The sequence below is a fragment of the Stigmatopora nigra genome, chromosome 5 (genome assembly GCF_051989575.1).
Source record: "Stigmatopora nigra isolate UIUO_SnigA chromosome 5, RoL_Snig_1.1, whole genome shotgun sequence".
NCBI classification, from domain to species: Eukaryota; Metazoa; Chordata; class Actinopteri; order Syngnathiformes; family Syngnathidae; genus Stigmatopora; species Stigmatopora nigra.
This window is the reverse complement of record NC_135512.1, coordinates 12331490-12354991: the sequence shown is the minus strand read 5'-3', so window position 1 is coordinate 12354991 and position 23502 is coordinate 12331490. Positions and strand designations below refer to the sequence as shown.

The 23502-nt window shown below is 38.3% G+C and overlaps 1 protein-coding gene across 1 annotated transcript in view; it reads left to right on the top strand.

The window, feature by feature from the left end:
• Positions 1-1020: 1020 nt before the first annotated feature.
• raver2 (ribonucleoprotein, PTB-binding 2) overlaps positions 1021-23502 on the top strand; it is a 30199-nt gene continuing 7717 nt past the window's right edge. The window contains exons 1-10 of the mRNA XM_077717556.1: positions 1021-1346; positions 3906-3972; positions 12641-12948; positions 13270-13434; positions 17588-17779; positions 19259-19379; positions 20823-20905; positions 20983-21081; positions 22179-22290; positions 23112-23455. Coding sequence (XP_077573682.1) covers positions 1059-1346; positions 3906-3972; positions 12641-12948; positions 13270-13434; positions 17588-17779; positions 19259-19379; positions 20823-20905; positions 20983-21081; positions 22179-22290; positions 23112-23455 — 1779 coding nt within the window. The 5' untranslated portion in view covers positions 1021-1058. The remainder of the gene's footprint in view (positions 1347-3905; positions 3973-12640; positions 12949-13269; positions 13435-17587; positions 17780-19258; positions 19380-20822; positions 20906-20982; positions 21082-22178; positions 22291-23111; positions 23456-23502) is intronic.

Sequence of the window (23502 nt, the reverse complement as noted above, 5' to 3'; positions counted from 1 at the left end):
TATGGGAAGAAATTTGCTAACTCCGCCACAGTGATATCTGTGTTTTGCCAACCATATTTGATTAAATTTGTGATATTATATATTGTTTTACCTTAAATAGATCCAAAGGATTAAGAAGACTTTAATGCCCTGATCACAAATCATCATATATGGTCATGTGTGTGTGTTTTTATGCATAAATATGCTCAAAAGTGACCTATCACTAATAGAACGTCCCAATGTGATCACAGGAGTACTGTTAATAGATACATTTTCTAATAAATAACATCAGACGTATATTAAGTAAAATATAAACAGGGCAGATGGTGTCCTCAACCGAATATTTAGTTGCTTAACCTTTTGAGGCAGCATGTTTTAAGACGATTATGAATGTTTTATTAGGTTTAAAGGTCTATGCCTGTGGCGAGACTGGAATAGTCCACCACAATAAATATAATTCATTAGAAGCCATTGACGGTGCTAGATGTTGAATTATTTTTAACTGGGAGAGGTTGGGAACAAATCTATCCATCCATCTTCCATACTGTCTATTCTCGTAAGGGTTGTGGGGGTTACTGAAGACTCGCCTCAAAATTAATGGCGATCACTCAGCATATTGAAGTGTTTATGTATTTTGTTTTTGCGATTTGAAACCAGGTCCCCCCCTGTGAGGCCGACGTGTTAACCACTCAACCGCCAGTCTGTCAGAAAACAAATTCTTCATTTAATTATGTTCAATATTAAAGTGGAAATTGAAAATATTTGTATATAATTATTTTTAGATTTTCCAAAAGGCTTTTTGAACTGAAAACACAAAAGAAAATATTGCAATGATTAATTTAAAAAGGGGAAATCAGTAAAGATAATATACCTTAATTATCTTCATTTAAATCTGATCCTAAAACAGAAACTCGACACTCATGATTTACTTTCTCGGACCGCACAAAATGATGCGGCGGGCCAAATTTGGCCCCCGGGCCGCTGCTTTGATGTGTGCACTAATGTACTACATACGCACGCTTCCAATCTGATCACACCTGCTCTCTCCCTCTCTCACACTTTCCACTCAGACATCCAAAATGGCGACAGCGTCATCCATCCAGCCGCCGAGCGTCCACTCCTCTCTCGCCCGGGTGAGTGCACTTTCTCCGGGGATGACCAGCGAAGAGAACCCGCAACCGGACGACGACGAGGCGGGGGCGACAACTGCGGGAACGCAACCCTCGCCAGAACCGTGGATGAGTCTCCGGGACTTGCCCGAGCTGGAACCGGAGGAGATCGAGCGAAGGCTGGCCAAAACTCGCCAAGAGCTTCGCAATCGTCGGAAAATACTAATTAAGAACCTCCCACCCGACACAACGAACCAGGTACAGTACTTTGACTTAAAAGTTTAATTTTGTCAAAATCGGAGTTGAGTGTTGCGGTTAAGTTAAAGATCGGCCACTTTTTTTGTGCGTCTGGGCGCGTGCGTAAATTGTTTGACGCTTGAAGCCCCGCAACTGAGTAGATGTTTGTGTTTCGATTTTGTCCATGTTTCATCGTGGAATGTCTGGATTTGAGTGGTTAAGTGCTTACACTTTGATATTCTAGTGGAAATAACTCTTGATCACTACATGATATGCACCTATTGAATACAGATGGAGGAGTTAAATAAGCAGTAAAAAGGTGCACTAAAAGGAAGTTATGTCCACGAGGCAGGCTGCTGTCAAAACAATACTAATCCAGCAATGCTGTCCTCTGTCTAATTAGCTCACGGATGGGAACACATTTATAAACTGTCAGCAGCCAGCAAGCACAGATGGCAAAAGTCACTTAAATCAGTGGTTCCCAACAACCGGTTTGTGGACCGGTACTGGTCCATGAGCCAGCTGGTTCCGGTCCGTTAGAGTAATAGAGTAATAAATATGAACCCTTTCAAACTCGCCCTCCTATTTGAAATGAGAAAAGTTGTTAAAATAAAATAAAATTATTGCTATTATGCTTCGGATTAGGTTTGTTTTGCTATTGTTGATGTCATGCACCTACCCACCCCCACACAGTTTGTTGTCGCCCTCCTCATTAGCCGGGAAAATTGAAACACCTTTACCAGTCTGCGGTGAGAAAAAGGTTGGGGACCGCTGATTTAAATCCTTGCCGGCCATTGACAATAATAGATGTCCAACTCATTTCAACTGGCATGACTGGCACTAAATGCTCATCTTTAAGTGACATTGACAATGCTTTTACACTACTCATTCAACCTGATGATTGACCCTTCACAGTAGTATATAAATATGCACATGTTTGATTAATTAATGATTACAAGTGCGCCCTGGTGTCCGAGTGGTTAGCTCGTCATACACACGGTTCTGGGATCGAGGGTTCCATACCCTAGCTATGAGCGTTAGCATGAATGGAGAGGCGAGGGGAAACCCTGAATCGGTGGCCAGTCGACAGCAGGGGGCGCGGAGACGGACGACTATTCACGCTCACACTCAGACCTAGGGGCAATTTAGAGTGTCCAATCAGCTTACCATTCATGTTTTGGGGGAATTTGGGTGCATCCATAAATGCGATGTGTCTTGTGTGTGTGTGTCAAATACATAAATAGCACTTGTTACTGACACTGCGCCTTTAAATGCGATGCGCCATACAGTCGTGAAAATACAGTATACGGCTGCACAATCAGTTGTGCCAGCTGTCAAACAATGATGACATTGTGTTTCGTAGATTGTCTTTTTTTATGTTTTTCTTTGGTAATTCATTACGGACTCATAATTAACATTAATGTCCTTGAAGATATTGTTCTGCAATTTATAATGAGTGTTACAGAGCTGTTAAAAGTGCATAAGGAGAAAAAGGTTTTCTGACAAAACTTGATATTTGATGAACAGTTTTTTTCCCCCTTTCTCTGTGGTCCTCACTATGTCAGTATGTCAGAACCAATGTGAGATGTCCCCGCAGTGAGCAGAGCTGCATTTCTACTTTGCTGATTGTGCACATACTGTAAATCTGTCAAAGAATTTAAGGGAGTAGATTCGTAGTATGGGTGATGTGACTTACTGACTGTCTGTCTACATGTAGTGCTGTTAATTGGCTCAAGCTCGCATCAGGCCTGTCTTAGTTCTTTTTGTGTTTTTATTTTTATTTTTTTTAAACCTGGTCTGTTCGGCTGTTCGGGCCTGCATTTCAGCATTAGTGACTTCACTTATTCACTGACTTTTAAAGAAACATAACCCATAAACATCAGTCTGAGCAGCCAACTTGTGAATCAAATGATTAAGCCCTCAGCAATCTCTCCAAAAGCTTAATAACGATCCTGCTTGTTTGATTCAGGTGTAACGTAACTGAGTGTGTTCTGGAATTTGGTTCAAAAGATGTTTTTCGTCAAAATAACTCAGGCAAAACTAAATGTTGTGATGACACAGACAGAAGTGATAGTTTGTTTTTTTTAATTGTTTGGTCAGCTGTGAAATTCTGAATATGTTGAGGACGTGAAGTCATTGTTTTGTCTCTTATTCCAACATATGTTATATGAATAACACTAAATACTTTTTTCTCAATACATCTCTGACACTATTTCTCTAATGGTCATGTAACATGTTATGTTTCCTGCTTTAGTCGTATTGTATTGATTTAATGAAGGGCTTTTGTGATAGTAAAATGGTGCGACCTTTAATTATTTTTTTGTAATTAATTACTATTTCAGTTCAATGGCTGTGTCAAATATTTTAACACAGTGGGAAAAAAAAAACATTTCCCCCTTTTTTTTTTAATTTAAAAGAAGAGACTTGGGCAGCCGTTTCCAGTTTTAACCAGTAGCCTTTGTTATTTCCCTTACACATTCAATCTAAGGCTGGTTTTTTGACAAAACCTTTATTGTAAAAATTACACTTTTCTTTGGTAATATCCCTTGAACTAATCTGCTTTCTCTCCTGTTTTTGCAGGAAGTCCATGAAATACTGAAAGAATATGAACTGAAGTACTGCTTTGTTGATCGCAATAAAGGCACAGGTAAAACTCATACCCACTGCATACATAAAAATAAATACTTGTAAACAATTTACAGCACATTTGCAAAACAAAAGTTATTAGCAGAGCATGTTCATTAAGCTTTTATTTCAACACTAACTACTATATCTTGTTTAGTATACTATGTTTGTATAGATATAATAGACGTTAATTCATCAGTGCTGTGTGCTCAAGCTCAGTCTTAAAGTTTCCATGCAACACTATGTACACACGCTTAAAAGTAATCTTTTGTTAATTAAAAAAACACATCTTTACAAAAATAGCTTCATACAAATATTTTTAAAATGTTCATTGCATTTATAAGAAGTTCAACCATTTCCCTGTCTAGTGTTCGAGTATGATCATATGAACACATGGCAGACATTTGCTGGCATTGCCCTTCTCGGTGGGGGTCACTGTAGGTCCTCGGTGGTTACAGTTGCGAGTTAAAGTTAATGTTAAAACAAGTGCTGTTACAGTTTCCCATTGCTCCTGGGAAAAAGGAAAGTGGGGTGGTAGTGGGTTGGTAGTGGGTTGCACAGGTATGTGTGTTCCAGTTCTACATCCACACTCACTCTGGGGCTAGTTGGGGTGACTTTGGGCTCTGGGTCTTGATTATATCCCCCACAAATGGTTGCCACTCTGGGTGGGCACACTGGCTCAGGTCCCTTTGAGTGTGACCTGGCTGTTTTTTTCCTATGTTACCTGTGCAACAGTTCCATACACTGGAGTTGGTCACCCCTGATATAGAGCTTCAGGTCTATGGGACACGTCTAAATCTAGACTAATGTGAGTGTTACTGGAAATTGGAACAGTACTTAGTCTTTGTGTAAAACTAAAGGATCATGGGTGAACTGAAGGGCAAAGGGGAGAATTGGGATCGGTCGAAAATCCCAATGGGACATGTGACATGTCAATAACTTGTCTGTGAAAAGCACACGTCACCAACTTCTGTTCAAGTGGGCTCCTACTCGACTGCTGTGCCACTAATGTTGCAATTTAGCAGGGCACCTGTGTTGGTGTGGGATAAATGGAGAAAATTGATTTTGCATTAGATAATAGACTAATTATTCTAGGTAATATTGTCATGAATTTTTAAGCATTCCTAAAATAGTTCATCCGAGCAACTAGGACAATGTATGCTCTTTCTATAGTAGGTATTGGGCGGTGGTTCCCAAAATGTCTCCCTTTTGTACAAGTCATCTTTAACATTCTTGCACTAATGTCCACAGGGATACTTTAACTTGGTCTGCTACTCAGGGAACCCCTTCTTCTAACAAATTTAAGTGCAAAATGTTCTTGGATAAGTTCATCCAGTCTGACATTTCAGATTTTCCCCCATGGAGAATCCCATTATTGTGAATTTCGGAGGCATTTAAATTGCTCATTCCCCCATTCTACCAATCTTTTGTCTCACCTTGCAAATAGTATGTACATTACGTAAAAAAATATTTTTTTTACACATTCACAGTCTTCAAAACACCTGCAACTTTAATTAAGATTGGTGATATAAAAGGCGGATGGATATAAAGAAATTAGATTGTTGTTGTTTGCAATTTGAAGACAATGCTGACAAGAAGGTATCAAACAGTAATTGCCACATTTCTCCAGAGAAAATTGCACATTCCGTGTGGGTTTATGAGTCTATTTATCACTATTGTATAATTGGTGTGAAGTACGCTAAGCCCCAGTGCCCTGAAGCAGCCAAAAGAGCAACTAAAGAAGCATACTGAAAATGGAAAAGGACAATGTTCTCAATTCCAAGTTTCTGAGATAATTTTGAAAGACAAAGGACAGCAAAGCTTTAAACGTTAAGTAATCTGACGAGGTATATTGGTTAGCCTTCAGTTTTTCTACATTTCAAAACTGTACAGTAATACCTCAAATTTCGTGGAAAATGTAGACCAGACTTGGCTGGGATAATCTTAAAAAATGCAAACTAGGATCACAGGATTTTGTGGCCTGCTGACTTCAGGTGAAAAGAGGAACAATAACCTAAATGGTTGGACACACAGTGAGACAGGCAACCATTCACATTTACAACTACTCTGCCATATTTTCACAGCAACTATTGTAAATTCAGATCAGTTCCTGCATAAAATATATGTTAGGTCTTTCCATATTGGTGTATTTCTATACATAGTGTGCTTAGATTCAAAACTTGCAACAATTTAAGTGTAACAAAATATAACAGATTTTTATCATTTTAATTAGTAACTTGTTTTGTAACCCATACATGTGTTTTACATTTCTTGGTGTATTACAACTGAGAGATTCCCCATGCTTACTGAACTAAAGCTCACACAGGAGCTTAGGCATGCTTCTCCACCCCATGACCATATCACTTCACAGTCAGGTCTCTACTTTTGGACTTATTAGGTCATCATAATTGTAGTGTTTACGTCTGTCCTTTTGAAATTGTCCTGGACTGAACCTGTCAGTGTTAATGTGCACGTTCAGTGCACCATGCGGTGTGTTTTTATCCACATTTTCATTTGTGGTTCTTATTTAGGCAATTGCAACTGCTTTACAGCACCCCATACACACAACAAGTTATGTGTGCCGTTTTCTTTCCACCCATACCTTTATTACTTTGCGCACTGGGATTTTACATTCCGACTATATTTAACTTGACTTTTTTCACATCACTCCTAACTTCATCCATACTTTTCTGCATATTTTCCCATCTGCTTCTTTTAGATTTTTCAATCATGAATGGTTAATATATGAGCCCTGTTCTCAAATGTTTGCATTTTTTTTAGTTTGCTAGAAACCTTCAAGCGTAAGTTGTTTTAAATCCCAAATGCTATTCGGTCTAAAATTTTCGCATTACCAAATGTTTTACTTTAATACATGACTTCATTTACTACGAAAAAGATTAGCCAAGACGTGTGACACAGAGAAGATAAGAGACAAAGAAATCTATATGCAAGGTGAAGCTAGAAATTGCAAACAAAAGGTTGAGAGCTTAAGAGAGAAAAAATATTTTTTACCTGCACCTACAAAATTAATTAGCTCGAGAAGTGGTTTCTCAACTTGGATTTTTCATAAGTAGAGATGTATTTCACATGGAAAAGCTTTCATTTGTTCCTACCGTTTGAAGATCATTAATACTGCACCTGAAAGTCATCAGAAATGATAAAAGTATATTAATTTTTCTTTGAAATATATGCAATGCACAAAATGTGAAATTAAGAAAAATATTTATGTAGCCATTAAAATTAATAAGACATGCAAAGGCAGTTATCTAGTCGAAAACATGTTTCACGTTTTGTAACTTGGAATTTCTTGTGTATCTAGAGACTAAATTTTCCCATTTAGGCTATTGTAACTTGAATATTTCACATTTAAAACATTCATAAGTAGGTGTACCATTTTTTACAGATTGGCAGGGGGGACAGGTAGAAATGAGAAGGATTCGCAACAGGGTTTGGTGATCAAGGATAGAGACGGGGGTTGTTGACTGGCTCCAGTAGTGTTTTGGATAGGTGGAAATAAAATTTTGCTGAATGTAAAAAAGGACAAAAAGAGAAGTGAATGAAGAGTATAAAAGGCTCGTCCAGCAGACGAGAAAGGAGTAATGATTCTGAATGGAACTACTGGAAAAAACAAACTAATAATAGGAAAGACTGCAAGCCCTGAGGGCATGCTTTACTTGTGAAGGTATACTATAAGCACAATAGTAAAGATGAAAGCACTCAAAGAGCTCATTTCTACTTTATTGTATCTGCTGCATGGCCAAAATCCTTCCTCTGGAAGCCTTCAAGAGAGGACAGTAGCAGCCTTGGCTTAGCCAATTGTATGAGTCATGTCCAATATAAAAAATCTGGACATGAATGAAGTAAAAAAAAAAAGGTATTGACTATACTTATATCTATCTATACATGTGCATTTGCTGTGGTTTGGTACAATTTATGTAGTTGACCAGTCCTTGTCTTAGTCACTTTTTGCCACAACCTTCAATCCTGTGTCGCTGTATGGCATTAGGCCAACTAAGAGCAACTGTTTTCTTCATGCGGACAGGCAGAAGTCAGGGTTCTTGCCTGTTCTGCAATCAACTTTCATACCTAGGGGCATTGTAGAATGTCCAATCAGCCGTTTCATTTATTTGGAATGTGGGAGGATTCCCACGCAGGCCAAGGGAGAACATGCAAACTCCACACAGGTGGACGTGATCTGGATTTGAACCCAGAGCCCCAGTGCTGTGAGGCCAACGCGCCAACCACTCGTTCTACCGGGCCGGCCCACCCATGGCCAATCAGCAAAAATCATTCCCGTTAGCACCAGTCAACTGGATATTGATGACAAACTAGTAACTAGCCAAACTAGTTTGAGTTATGAAATAAAAACCTAGGCGTTTTCAAAGCAAATGGTGTACTTACCAAGTGAGATGGCATCACAGAGATGAATTAAAATCATAATCAATAAAGTTAAAGTTGAGGGCACCATTAACATGGCACAATACACATCTATACTTTCTCTGTTGGTTTATTTCTCCTTCTAAGATTGGTATAAAGATTAAAACCATAGACAGATGCAAACATTTACATTTTTTTTCGTATCACATACAAAGATGATCTAGTTCACAGGCTTGAAAGTGTGACTCACCGACTCCACAGTGAGTCAAAAGTATGTGTAGTTGTTGGCCAACTCTATATGGCACGGCGGATGTGAGTACAAACACAAAGGTAATCCTGGTTGTACCAACATTTCAGTGGAAGCCTTTGTGTCAACCCTACTCTGAACTATTCATTGAGGAAGACTGCGGATGCCTGCAAAACGCTTACTAGTTTGCCTCATGCACAGTTTAAGACTGTCAGCGAATTATGTGAATTATGTCATATATGCAATCTTTGTTTTTGCTTGAGTGACTCATTCATAACCGTCCATCCTTGTAAGGGTTGCGGGGGTTGCTGGAGCCTATCGCAGGAGAGTTTGTGCGAAAGGCAGACTACACCGTAGACTGGTCGCCTGTCCCCCAGAAACAGACCACCATTCGGACGCACAATCATACTGCCACTAGCGGGAATCAAGCTTGCGCCTGCCCACACATTTATTGTTATAGAACTTAATTATTATCTTTGTTCGTATTTAGCCATTAGTTTCCTTTTGGATTGGTCACATATGCAGCCATTTTTTTAGCTCGAGTGAGTCGACATTTTTCCCCTCCATTCATTTTCTGAACCATTTCTCCTCACAAGGGTCATGGGGGGTTCTGGAGCCTATCCCAGCTGACTTCGAGCACAACGTGGGGGACACCCAGAAGCCAGATTTGCCAATCGCAGGGCACAAGGTGACGGATAATCATTAATCCTCACGCTCGTACCTAGAGGCAATTTGGAGTGTTCAACCAGCCCACCATGCATGTTTTTGGGACGTGCAAGGGAACAGGATCACCTAGATAAATCCCACGCAAGCTTAGGAAGAACATACAAATTCCACACATGAGGAACAATCTGGGATCGAACCCAGAACCCCAGAACTTTGAGGCTGACGCGCTCACCACTTATTTGCCAGGCTGCCTGTCAAAATCTTATTGTGATTAAAAGCGATCAAAAAAGTGAGCTCCAATTTATGAAAGGTGCAGCTCTTTTTACAATAATGATACAAAAATTTACAGTAGCTATTGAGAGGGCCATATTGGGGTCCTCAACACATCTCTGCACATCAAGTTATGCCATTCATTCATGACCATCAGCTCCTGTTCTGAGCATGATAATGCTAAGTGTTTTTTTATGAGATATCACTAATTGAGCATATTCGGAATAGTCTGGATTTACACTGATGACTAGTTCCAGTGCCTTCCAACATCAAGACAATTACCATAGCAATCTACTGATCACATTGCTGTAATTGTTATAGCAATATTGCCATGTGTTGGCAAGTTGAGTAGCTCCTCTCTCATCTCACCAATGCAGTTCATGAGATGGTGAAAATCAATTTCTTTTATGGCAGACATATCTGTTCTAATAAATTTCAAATGTTTTCAGTCAGTTCAGGACAGGTTAGTAAGGTACAGTGACTGATATGGCTCCAATGTGTGTGACTGTGCTATGACAAATACCAAATGGCAATGGTTCAAACAAATGCAAATGCAATCATGAGAAAGTGGTGATGATAAAGAAGAGTGTAGGAGGTCCAACATTTGTGAAGACAAAACGCTTCAAGCTTGAGAGGAGATCAGGGCACAGTGCATCTCAAGGGTTTACACGTGTACTTACTGCTGTCTTAAGTAGGGCTGAGAGAAATAAAAGTGCAGATAAAGAAAATAGGATGAAGCTTTTTTGAGTGCTGCAAAAATCTTGGCTGTATATAATGCTTTAGTGAGCATTTGAGAATATATGAGCACACTTTTAGAGTTAGTTTATCACAGAGGAGGCAATTGGGCTCTAATCTGTGTTATTATATAATTAATTGATTTTCATTTTAAAAAGTTCAAGTTTTTCAGTATCCTTGGTAATTCAAGATGATCCAGACAAAGATATTGTGTACCATAAGCTCAGGACAAGTTGCAGATCATCCTAGAACATCCTTGGGTGCTTCATTCCTTGAATTGTGTCTGTCATGGGAAACTGTCGAGGCGCAAAGTGAAAGAGTGCATCTTTTAAGTGCTGCTTTAACAGGGGGGATGTCAAACAATGCCAGGATGAGATTGCAGTGATGTGGCAGTTCCTACATCTCATCTGACCTATGGCTCTCTGCTTGATGTTTCAGATCTGAATTGAAATTAAAGCACTTTCTCACCTAACTAATTAGATGAGCTGTGAATAGCTCAGTATTACATTTTGGAGGAGAAAAAAAAGGATTATCAATTTTGCACTACTTTTTCTTATTGAGTCAGTCATATGTTATTGTAATGAACGTCCTGACTTCACATGATATCAAATCTGACCTTTGAGCTAACATGAGGGGTAATTATCATTAAGGCCACCTTGCATAAAATGAACAGTAAACTCTTGAGGCGTTTGGGTACTGCTACATTGCAACATTGAAACTCCCTGATTTTAATTAGATTCTTAATGGATACTCTAACTGGAAATGCCACTTTCAAGAGGATTCTAACCTTTGACTTTGTTTCCTTCCCAATTTACCAATTAGAGAAACAACAAACGCAAAATTCCATAATTAACATCTGGCAATCTATCTGGCAAAAGGTTTTTTTAAATTATTTTGTCTGTTTCAAATTCTTCCTTTGCTAATTAATAAATAATAATCCCGTTATTAAGTGTCAGATTATTTTTCACATATTTTATAGTCTTTCACCTCCGTTTCCAACGGTAAAGAAAGTGTATCGTGCCCAAATTTACACCAACCCACATTTCTTATGCTACATTTTTATTACAGCCGAATAGTTCTATCCCCTTCTATTGCCTAATCAAATCTAGTACACACCGTTAAAAGAAGATTAGACTTTTAGTGGAAGACATTTACTCCTGAGTAAGTGTTCTTATGTTAGATGAGACTCGAGGTAATTGATTTGGTTGCAGTTAGAATCTTAAATTAGAAATATGCATTTAGGAATGGAGAGGGATAAGCAATGAGATACTTCAGAATAGAAATATAAGGTTGAAGTCAGTGGAATACCAGAGAGATGAATTTTAAAAATACAGTTTTGTGGATTCAAGAAATGCTAAGACTGTGGAGCAGACATGAAGGGCTGCACAGATGGTGAAGCAAAGATAGCTTCTTTGTGCGAGTCTAGCCATCTTTATCTTATATAACCCCCTTCTGATTTTATGGATTATACCATATATTTAGGGTTTGTAGTTTGATGTGTGAATTAGAGTGTGAATTAATTTGGGAAATTCCACGGGAATAAGAATCAATAGTAGTGTGCAAGTTTGGAAATACATTGTTTGTTTTGCCTCTGTTAAACACTCTTGGTTATTTTTGTAATTTTACACTACAGTTTATGGTGTCAAATTCATTTTATCAGGATGAAATACAGTTATAAATACAATCTAAAATGAGTTGTACAATAAACAACTTAACCAGGTAAGTTAAATGTTAAAATGTTGCGCCGTGGGATGAAAAACAAACTATGGGGGATAACTGAACTTCACATATTACTTTACAACGCAGAATAAAAACAGCCCATTTACTCTTATTTGGGTCTGAAGATGAATCGAAATGACCCAGTAACAAAATCTGCATCATTTATTGAAATAGTTCAAAATGTACAGTCAAACCACAAAAAGGGCTAAGAAATACACTAACTCATGGACTCTTGTAGCATTCACATGAATTCAACTATAAATAATCTGTAAGGATCATAAGGAAAATGTTCCTGTTCCTCTGGCATGTCATTTTAACAAAAATGGTTAATGTATGTGTTTCACAGTGTATTCCCTCTACATTGTGGCTTCCTTGGCTTTATTGCTAATGTGTTGTCTTTCTCTTTGTGTAAATGTCTGTCTGTCATTATAACTGTCTGTGGAATTGTATGCATGTTGAACCATTTCTTGTCATATTCGTATTTTGTTCACATTTGAGCTCTTTTTATTTTACTTTTAATGTGCACGGTCTTTGTGAATTTTCCTTAATGTCTGCTTTGAACGCATGTCTGTCTCTATCACACATCTGTTTTGTTATGTACGTCCATTTCTTTGTGTTGTTTCTTGTTGTCTGTGTTTTTCCTTCGTGCCTGTCTCCATAATGTCCACTCCTCCAGCCTTTGTGACTTTGCTGAACGGGGACCAGGCTCAGGATGCCATCCGCTCCCTCCATCACAGCACTGTCCGGGGACGCCTGATCAATGTCACCCTGCAGCCTACAGACTCTCTCCTCTGCCTCACCAACTTGCCCCACACCTTCACTGCCCAGGAGTTTGAGGAGCTGGTACGTTCTTACGGAAACATCGAGCGCTCCTTTCTGGTGTATAGCGACCTGACGGGCCACTCCAAGGGCTATGGATTTGTTGAGTACATGAAGAAAGACTCGGCGTCGCGGGCCCGTTCTGAATTGCTGGGAAGACCAATGGTATGTTGACCAGATTGTTATTGAATACACATTTGAGCAATATGCTGTGACCCCAGTACAGAAAAGATAACACAAAGAAATGCAAATTGGACGACAAATTGGACTGAGCTAATGTGAGCTCAGATTGAAATAACGGAATGACCAAAATCTTGGGGTTAATTGTCAATATACCCGTAGGTTATGTGAAAGACAGTGGTACTTCTACTTAGGAAAATATATACACATGAAATATGGAATATTCTAAATACTTTCTAACATATTCCTGAGGACAAACTGAGAGCTGTTGAGGAAGTAAAAGAACAATTACCTGTGATTTTGCAGGGGAACCGTTCATTGATGGTCCAATGGATGGATGTCAATCAGCTGTGCCAGGAAGAGAGCCTCCACTCGAAATGTGTGTGTGTGGATAGGCTGCCTCTTGACCTCTGTAACTCTGAAGAGATGACCCAAATCTTCTCGGAGACCTACAAACCTGTTTTCTGCCAGGTAGGCATTCATTAAAAATCACTCACATGTAATGTCCAGACTGAGGCCTTTTATCATGAAAAGTATATCGATTACAGTATAAACAGCTTTTGCCAAGCTCAGCTGTCTACCTAGCAACTCCCTAATTTCATCCCCTCTTTTGATAAGAAAATACAGCTCAATGTTCCAATTTATAGGTAATGTCTTGTCCTGCATTATTATTACAATATCTCAATAGGCTTTTTTATTTTCATTTTTTAACAACAACAGGGTTTTATATTTTTTGCCACAGAGTCAACACTCTGATTTTCTTAATATGGATTCTAAAATGCTTGTTACATATATGCATGCATTCTCAAAGTACCAGAAAGTCTTTTTCACACATTCATCATTTGCACATATACTTATACATTTTTAATACCACTCAAAAAGAAATGTTGTATTTCTGCAATTCATCTTAAAAGGTAAATTTGACATATTAAAGGAAAGGAATATAATGCAAATCAATTTTAAAATATGTTGGTTTGATATTGTATGTTAAATAACCATAATTAAACATTGTTGACTTCATACTCCAAATTTTATTATTTGTATTACTGTATATTCACTATCACTTTAGTAATCAAATATGTTTTTAAGTAAATAAGACCCCTAAAACATTAAAGGTCCTCGGTGTTATATGTAGTTTTTTGAACGGGATACATGAATATACATGTTCGATTCCAAAATTAATATCTTGGGAGAGTTAAAATATATGTCCTGTTTTCTAAATGGATTGGGAATCAGACCAAATGCATTGGATCAATTGCTTACCTAAATTTATGATCCGTTTTACCATTTTTCATTTCTCGTGAGTGTGTCCATTGACCATCAATAACATAAGGGACACTACAGTGAAATCCAATCCCAGAACAAGCTACAGAATATCAAATATTTTCCCTTTCCTCCACAGTCAACCAATTTGTACATAACTATATTTCTATGTATTGCATCGTTTTACTCTTTTCCTTTTCTAATTTTACTTTAAATTGTAAGAATGCATATACGGTTTAATTTTTAATCCACTACATTATTTTTAATGAATCATCAATCAATTGGTTCATCTGTGAAATAGTCATGTGACATTTAAGCGTCAGGATTCATTATTGCATCAAACACACCAGCAAAGGCAATGGTTTGTTTGGGTTATATCTTCCCCACCCCTTCTCTCATTTTTCTTTTGCAACTTGCTCACTTCAACGGCATTACAACCCACCCTGCTCTATTTCATCCACTCTATTGTGACATCACTCAATTCTTACTATATTTCATCTATTGGCTTTCCACTTTTAACTCCACCCTTGGCCTCTCCCACATAGAAATCAATACACCCCACCATCCTTGTCCCTTGGAGATCTGTGGGTGTTGAGCTCATGTTGTTTCACTGTTGCATAGCCAGCAGGCTTTGGCCTCTGTCCCACTGATGTTATTTTTATTGTTTTTCATATACAGCGCATTAGTGTATGTTACTGCACAGAAGCATTTACTTTGTTCTCAAGGCTAATGAAGCTGCACATGAATGCATACCAGTACGATTATACGTATATCATGAACAGACAAAACATTACATATTCAAAATAGTAGGAACACCAGCTACAAGCAAGTCATTGAAAATTGATACACTTGTTTTTAGTAAATGTACCTTTTGTTAAGACTGAAGATGAAAGGGGAAAAAACAATGATTAGATTGGCAGTTTTTATTTTAATATTAAATCCAAATGGTGGATGAGTGGTTAGTGGATCAGCCTCACAGTTCTGGAGTTGAGGTTTTCGATCCCTGGTTGCTCCTCACCGGGCTGGCATGGGTTTTCTCCGGGTACTCTGCTTTCCTCACCATAACCCCAAAACATGCAGGGTCAGTTCAAGAATTTTTAAACACACACCCATAGGTGGCCCGGTGGACGAGTGGTTAGCAGGTCAGCCTCCCAGAGTTTGCATCTTCTTCCCAGGCTTGCGTGGGTTTTCGCCGGCTACTCCAGTGTCGTCCATCATCCCCAAAACATGCAGTGTAGGCTGTTTGAACACTCTAAATTTCCCCTAGGTATGAGTGTGAGCGTGACTGGTTGTCCGTCTCCTTATGCCCTGCAATTCACTGTCCACAGATTTAGGGTGTCCCCCGCGCCTGGTGCCCGAAGTCAGCTGGGATATGCTTTTTTAACTCCCTGCGACCTTTGTGAGGATTAGCGATGCAAAAATGAAATTAATTAATTATTTTAAGGGGGATGTGGATTGAAACAGCCGTGGAATGTGAAGTACGAGGTAGTCTTGTTAAGTGCAACTGTCCACAAGCACTGATAGAGTTGTGATTTTCCTGGGGATTTGGTTCTGGTTGTCTGAGCCTTTTGCTTATTCATGAAAAGTTGAATGGGTCACATAATCCTCTTTTTCAATAAATGTATTTGTATTGTATTGTTCATCATTTTATTCCCTAAACCCACACTTTTTCCTCATCAAAATGCTTTTAACCTTAAGTCCTAACCCTGAGTACTATAAATCTAGGCCTGTCAAAGAGCACTTTGGTTTGAGTCAGCCTCAAAAGGTGGTGTGAACTTGAGATAAAAAGACAAAAAAAAAAAGATTACTACATCACTGGAGAGATTAGAAAGACCGGATGGAGAGTTTATATAAGGGTTGAGGGATGTGGGGAACCTTGCTGACTTTGACTGCAAGGTGAATATTGGGTACACCTTCAAGAATAATTATTGACGATTTACACATTATACTATTACTCATCTGATATAATTCCTTTATTGTTATTCAACATGTCACTGAATTAAAATAATTAACAACAAATAAATATAAAACTAACATGTTTGTCTGCGACATATATATGTAACTTATTTATTTCCTATTTATTAGTCTAAAATGTCTTTTCCCGTGTCTGTATTCTCTCCCTCTTGCTACTGTGACAGTGAAATTTCCCAAATATGGAATGAATATAGTTATCTAATCTAATCTAATTTAGCATACTCATTTTTTTTCAGTTACTCAGCCTTGCATACCAAAGTTGATAGTCGCATATCATTTTCACACCAACCCTGTAGAATAAATGTTAATGTCATAAGTTGTATATTTCACCCACTGTCTCCCACGTCTGCACACAACAATAATAATCAGCACATTTTTATTTGTTTTTCTTTCCCACTCCTTGAGCCAGGATTTTTTTTTGCTCTCTCTCACTACCCCCTCTGCACGTCTACTCTATCTACATCCATCACTCTATCCCTGAAGTGGGAGAGTGATTCACACAATTTCCATGCAGTTTGTTTAATGTATGCTGATGATAATGGCCTATCGACCCACTCCCCGACACACATATCCATTTCCTCTCTTATTCCCTTCATGCGTCTTCTGTTCAGACCGTAGGCACCAATAGTGAAATGAGTGGTTGCAATGGATGGGATTTTTTTGTTTCTTTTGATACCTTGAAAACTCCTGCAAACAATTGTTTGCCCTCACTATCTGTACAGCCGCAATAGAAAAATGTCATGGTCAGTGTAAATGCACATTCCTACTTGCATCCACTAAGATCAGTATGAAAAGTGTCAAGAAATGGTTACTGTTTTTTTGTGAACTGTGAGTGGTTGGGTTAGGGTTGAGTGACGTTTTAAACCTAAACGTATTATCACCTAATATTTCCCATTAGTAGCCATTAGCGTCCTTGCATTATTTATCTACCTTGTAGATATGGAAAAATACAACTTCCTGGAAAACAGGGCTGCTGGTCAGCAGTTTACTCTGAGCTTGAAATGTCAAGCCATTGACTAGAAACTAATACAAAGAAGAAATCCATGCAAAAAAAATGCAGAAGGCCATATCTTATATGAATGTTGAGCTGTAAAAATACAATAAATCTGTTATCCAGCTTTTAATCGACCGCCTGCTGTGTGTAAATGTAAAGGAAGCGACTGGATGATTTTTCTTTTTCATCCTAGAATTTAAGAACAGCCATTATACTGTGACAGTATCCACCAAAATACATTTATATTTAGTAATTAAAATTAGTCACCCATAAATTAAGTGTTATTATCATTATTATTCAGATCAAGAAACTAAGTATCCATTAAAGATGTTAAATATGATGAATGTCTGGAATGAAAAAGTTGTCACACAGATGTTTATGTTATGTTCCCAGCTTGCTCAGGATGAGGGAAGTCCAGTGAGAGGATTCGGGGTGGTGGAATATGAATCTGCAGAAAAGGCAGAGTCGGTGCTGTCTGAGATGGACAGAAAACTGGTGGGAGGACAGGAGGTCCGATTGTCACTCTGTACCCCAGGCACCTCAGGGAGAAGCACCCTGGCTGCACTTATCGCCGCCCAGGGTATGGTGAGTAAGAACTTCATTTGGAAGTGAAGTAACAGGATGTTTCTTAATCTTAAGAATAAAATCTTTAGAGAGGCACTTAAGTTTTTAATTTTTTAACATTGTATTTGATAATGTTGCACAATATTTTACCTGGCTTGGACACAATATTGCGATGAAAGGGATGTCATGTCAGAATGTCAAGATTTCCATATACTTTGTATGAGATTTCAATATACTTTGTATGATCCTTTAAGGACTAGTCATCAGATATCAATGCCGGACCACGGCTGACCAGCAATCACAGTTTCCATAATTTAAAAGGTTCCCCTGTACTAAATTCCCCCCAGGGCATTCATTTTAGTGAATGTGTAGAAAGTCAAAAGAAATATCTGAAATTCACAAAAAGATCAAGATCCAAGCCTTGTTGAACCACTTTGATTCCTCCCATTGGTCAATGTGACTGTGAACGGCAGGCACCAGATGGCTGCCTCCCCCTCCTTACATAGTGCTTCTCGCCTTCTATTCTTCACAGATTTCTTACCTCTCTACCAGTGTGTAAGTGTGTGCGAGTGTCGAGTGTGCATCCCTGTTTTTATGTGGGTGTGTGGCTGGAGATTGTGCCAGTAGCCAAACAAATTGATGTATGCTGACATTTTTTTTAAGGAAGAGCAATGAGAGAAAGATTTCTTTCTTCTTCTCCTTTGCCTTCGAGGATCATCTCTGATTTATACACACTCACATGCTGTTTGACACATGCAAATATGCAGTTCATATTGTGTGTTGGAGATTTTTCCTCTCTTTGACAGACTGGAGTGAAACCCACTCCATCCCTGTCACTGGTGATGTCTCCTGTTTATCTGACAGGGTGAGAAACGAGGTTGACTCGGGCCGATGTTATGCCGTTGCCCCAAGGGAGGCAAGGGAGAAAGAGAGCTCTGCCACACTGCCACTAATGTTGGTTTAAATAGCATTCGAAAAAGGAAGCATTGACATTGTACTCGCAGTATAGTCGATACCAAGAAAGGAATACAATTCGAAAAAGTTGTAATTTAATAGGATTTCAATAAAGTTTGGTCAATTCAGTTTCTGCTTGCTAAGGGAGGATGTTTATTCCAATCAGTAGGTAATATTTCCTCTTAAATACAGTGGTACCTCGAGAAACGAGCTTAATTTGTTCCGGGACAGAGCTCGTATGTTGATTTACTCGTAACTCAAATGAATGTTTCCCATAGGAATGAACTAAAAACAAATTAATTTGTTCCAATCATCTGAAAAAAAAAACACCAAAATAAGGTCAATGAATTGGAAAAACATTTTTATTTGTTCTAATTCGCCATCTATTAATTGTGAGTTTTCCTTGTTGTGTGTGCCCAAAGTAAACTTTGCTGACATGACAGACACACCCTTAAAATGTAGAAAATATAAGCAATGGAAACAGCCCACCGAAGCCCCTAATATTTAGATAACATCCACGTTTTAATTTCATTTTTTTTCTTGCAGATTTTTAGTAACAGGAAAGGACTGCTGCCTGAACCGAACCTAGCTCAACTGTTGACCAGTATGACAAACCCAACAGCCTTGCAGATCCTCATGAGACCTTATCACACTGGGAAACGGGGAGGTGAGATGATGTAGATTCAAATTCAATTGAACTAAATCTGTTCAATGATGTTGACTTAAGCTGTTTAGTTGTACTTCTGAATGCTTTCTGATCAACTACTTCCTCAACAGCACACATATTTGAATGTGAAATCAAGTAGTTCTTAAACATTTTACAGCAAGTAGCACCAAAATCACTACTTTGTACTGGTGTTATTTTTTTAATCTGTTTTCAAGTACTAGTTCAACCCTTAGGTGTCTTTTTTGTGGTATATGTACACTGTACAGTATGTTTAGAACCAGGACTAAGCTAATTTCACTTAAAATAATGTGGATAGCTTGTGTTAATGATCAAATGTCACTCAAAACTGCAAAAAGGTTGAGTAAATACATTCATTGCTGCAGACGTAAATAGTATTTTAGATTTTATTGTATTATGCTCGAAAAAGGGTACTGTTTATAACAACAATTACATTGGCATCTTAGCATGATATAGTGTGTTAATTTATTTTATTTTTGTTCTCATTTTAATATGATTTACCCAAATAATAATTTCCTAGTATGTGGTGCTTATTATGGCCGTGTTGACACCATACTTGTTCGGCCTTTAGAAATCAGCTTTTACATAAAATGGAACACATCTTAAGCGCCTTACATGAGAAATACATAAACCCATAGGCCATACACTATTCTAAAAAATAAATGAAGTAATTTCCTCAGTCTTAAATTTCAGAAAGAATAGATTAAACAGTGCAACTTTGCTCACTGTCTCTGCTAACTACAAAGCTAGACACAAATACACAACATTTACAGTTCCAGTTTTAAATCCTGCTGGGAGTTCCATTTGTAGACCGTCATGAGTTTCTTTGTCAAATAATTACTGTAATGCACTAATTAGACTTTGGAAATCTCCTAAGTATTCGTTTCTATTTTGCATCACAGCATTGCCGAAAAGGAATTCCCTCGTCAATGCGGAAATAAAACTATGTGCTGATGACATGAATAATCTTCTAAATTTGATGGTTGAGGGTTTTCCTGAACTCATTCTACAAGCAGTACTTTAGCTTTGAGCAGCTCGGAAGACAATCAAAGACTCCCTGAAGAGTATGCAAGGCTTGTAGGGGCTGCGTTGTTTGATTAATAGTTAATCAGGTATTAACATGAAATTGTGTGACATTAGTGGGACAAATGAGAGCCGGAAGAAGAGAAGATGATAGGTGGGGGAGTTCTCTTTGAAACAGAATACCCACAATTAAAGTCTAAAATTAGGACCTTGATGAAATGTTCAACTTTTTCCGTCTATTCTGTAGGAAGACGTCATTAGCTGTGATTTCTTTTTTAAATTAAATTATAAGATGGTGTGGGGTTCACTTATCAGTCATATGTTTTGTTGACTGGTGAAAAATCCTGTATAAAGTATAGTGACTTTTGAAAAGGTTCTTATACATACTTTGCCGTCTTTAAGGAAAGTACGGCCGGCACACAAACCTCCCATTCCTCAGACCACCACTTACAGCTGCTCTTCTGACGCTTGGAAAAGCTCATCAGGTCACAACCGCCCTCTGTATGTGCGTTTTTCTCTGTGACGATTATGTTTATATACAGTGTTTTCTTTTGTCTCGCAGAGTGCCATGTTTGGTAATGGACTGGTTCTTCAGAATTTGCTGCACATGCAGCTCGCTCAGCAGCAGCTTTTAAATATCAAAGACAAGTGCATCAGCCGTGTAAGATATTTATGTTAGATAAAACAGTTTACACTTATTTTCAGCAAAGATCACTCATGCTAATATGACACCCTTCCCTTTTTTATATGTATATTCTTTCATTCTTGTATTCACTGTGGTTTTCCTACATACTCAATTAGTTATATAATATCAAAGGCAATGGGGAAAATACTATCAGAAGTAATAATAATGAATTATATGGGAAAATATATTTACCAAATCTTAAAGTGAGGATTATGTATAAAAATATATTAAAAAGGGATTTGATTTAATAAAAAAATAACAATTATAGGCTTTGAAAGTAATCACAAGCAAAAGAAAAATACAATAAGAGCAGTAGTGATGACGATTAAAAAAAGGAATTTTGCCAAAAAATATCCTTACCAAATTATAATGGTTTATATGTTCACAAAATGTTTCTCAAATAAATAGGGATGAGATTTGCTTTGTAATTATAATAATTCTAATTTTAATACAGTTGCCTAAAGATATGAGTTTAATGCGTTCCAGGACTGTGGTCGTATCTCGAATCATTCCTTCCCATAGAAATGAACTAAATACAAATTAATCTGTTCCCATCCTATAAAAAAAACACACCAAAAGCAGGATATTACAGTGGAAAAACATTTTTATATGTTCTTATTCACCATCATCGAGAAAGACAGAACAATTCTGTTCTCATAAGCAGCCTTCTCGCATATTCGGCCACCTGAACAGCCTCATCGGGAACCATCTTTTATGCTCGTATCTCAAGGCAAAAATTTGCTTGATATTTTCCTCGTATCTCAAAATTTTAGAACTTTGAGACACTCGTATGTCAAGGTATTACTGTATTGTATTAATATAAAAAATCCTCAAAATTCTGATCTTTCCATCGTAGGGCTGAGACCAAAACATAGTCAAATACGAATATCTAGATACAGTATTTAGTAAACTTGCCATTTTGTTGACTACAGAATCCCCCCAAGCAGCATAATTGGCAGATGGATGTGAAATATGGTGTTGCTGTCCCTGTCAAACTTTCCAGATAGTTTGTTTTACATATATATATGTTTGTTTTTTTTAATACAAGAATATTTTGCTTCCATCTCCTTAAGGCCTCCAGCCTCCTGGGAGATCCATCCAGATTATTGATGCAGAAAACATTACCTTTGAGGGCTCCAGGTCTCATAGCACTTGGTAAAGGGCTCCTGGGAGAGTCTCCTTCAGGTCAGTAGGCGGCCTATAAATGTAAAGTCGAATTGTACGTTTCCAGACCAAATATATCCCTATATTTTAAAAACGGCTTTTAGTGATATTCTTTGCTTTTTCTACATGTCACTGTTGATTGACTCGTATAACAGAATATTTATTCATTTTATGAACTGCTTTATCCTCACTAGGGTAATGGGGGTGCTGGAGCCTATCCCAGCTGACTTCAGGCCAGCAGCGGGGAAATCCTGAATTGGCTAGCCAATCGTTAAGTTTAGGCAATCGCATCATGGTTTACAATCAGTGTCAACTTGTTTTTTAAGAGAGGGTAATTTGTAACTCTTAAAATTTTTGGGGCATAATCAATAAGACATATTGAACTAAAATTCCATTTAGAGTGAACCAGTAAATTGTGAAACGCAGTGTCGGAAGCAAAATATATCAAGACAGATTCTTACTATGAGCACATGGTCATGGGTGAAGTTATATTCATATTGCTATTTTGCTAACTTACTGCATGTGTGCACATTATGTGTGCTTCATATGCTTTAGGGCTTGTTATTTGCCACATCAATCATGGACTACGGTATAATAAGCGTAATTATGAGGGTGCGTTCAATTATTGGGGAGCCACTCTCTAAAGTTGTTTAAACATATTACACCTATTTATCTGTTTGTGGAGTCATTGAGGGGCAATATTGGGAATGATCCCACTTCCACTGCTGCAATAAAGGGTGGGTTGATTGAGAAAATTGAGTAATTTTCATATTTACACATTCCAACAGCTCCTGTGTTTTCCTTCTGCCTGTTGTTTTTCCCCTTCCCTTTTTTGCCGCCAGACTTTTGCCATGAGTCCGTCTCAGGTTCAACTCACAATGCCACTGTAGTGGTGTCAGCAGCAGGCATGATGCCCTACCTCCATCACCGACCCAGTGTAGGAGAACAAAACAGCATCCAATCCATCTGCGCAGTCGCTACTGCATCCTCTTCCTCAGTAGCGGCTACTTCCTCTGGCTCTGGTGATAGGCAGGCTTTCCCTCCAGGGAGTGTGATTCAGGGACAGAACTACTCTTTGGGACCAAGTGATTCAGGCCTGTGTGCAGCTCCACCCAACCGCTCGGGAAGAGTATATCCTACCACGGGACATCACAATAGTTCAGATGGCTCCTCATTGGCAAACATGGTGAGAACAGCCGTCAACAACACAACACAACCTCAAGTCAATGGGCC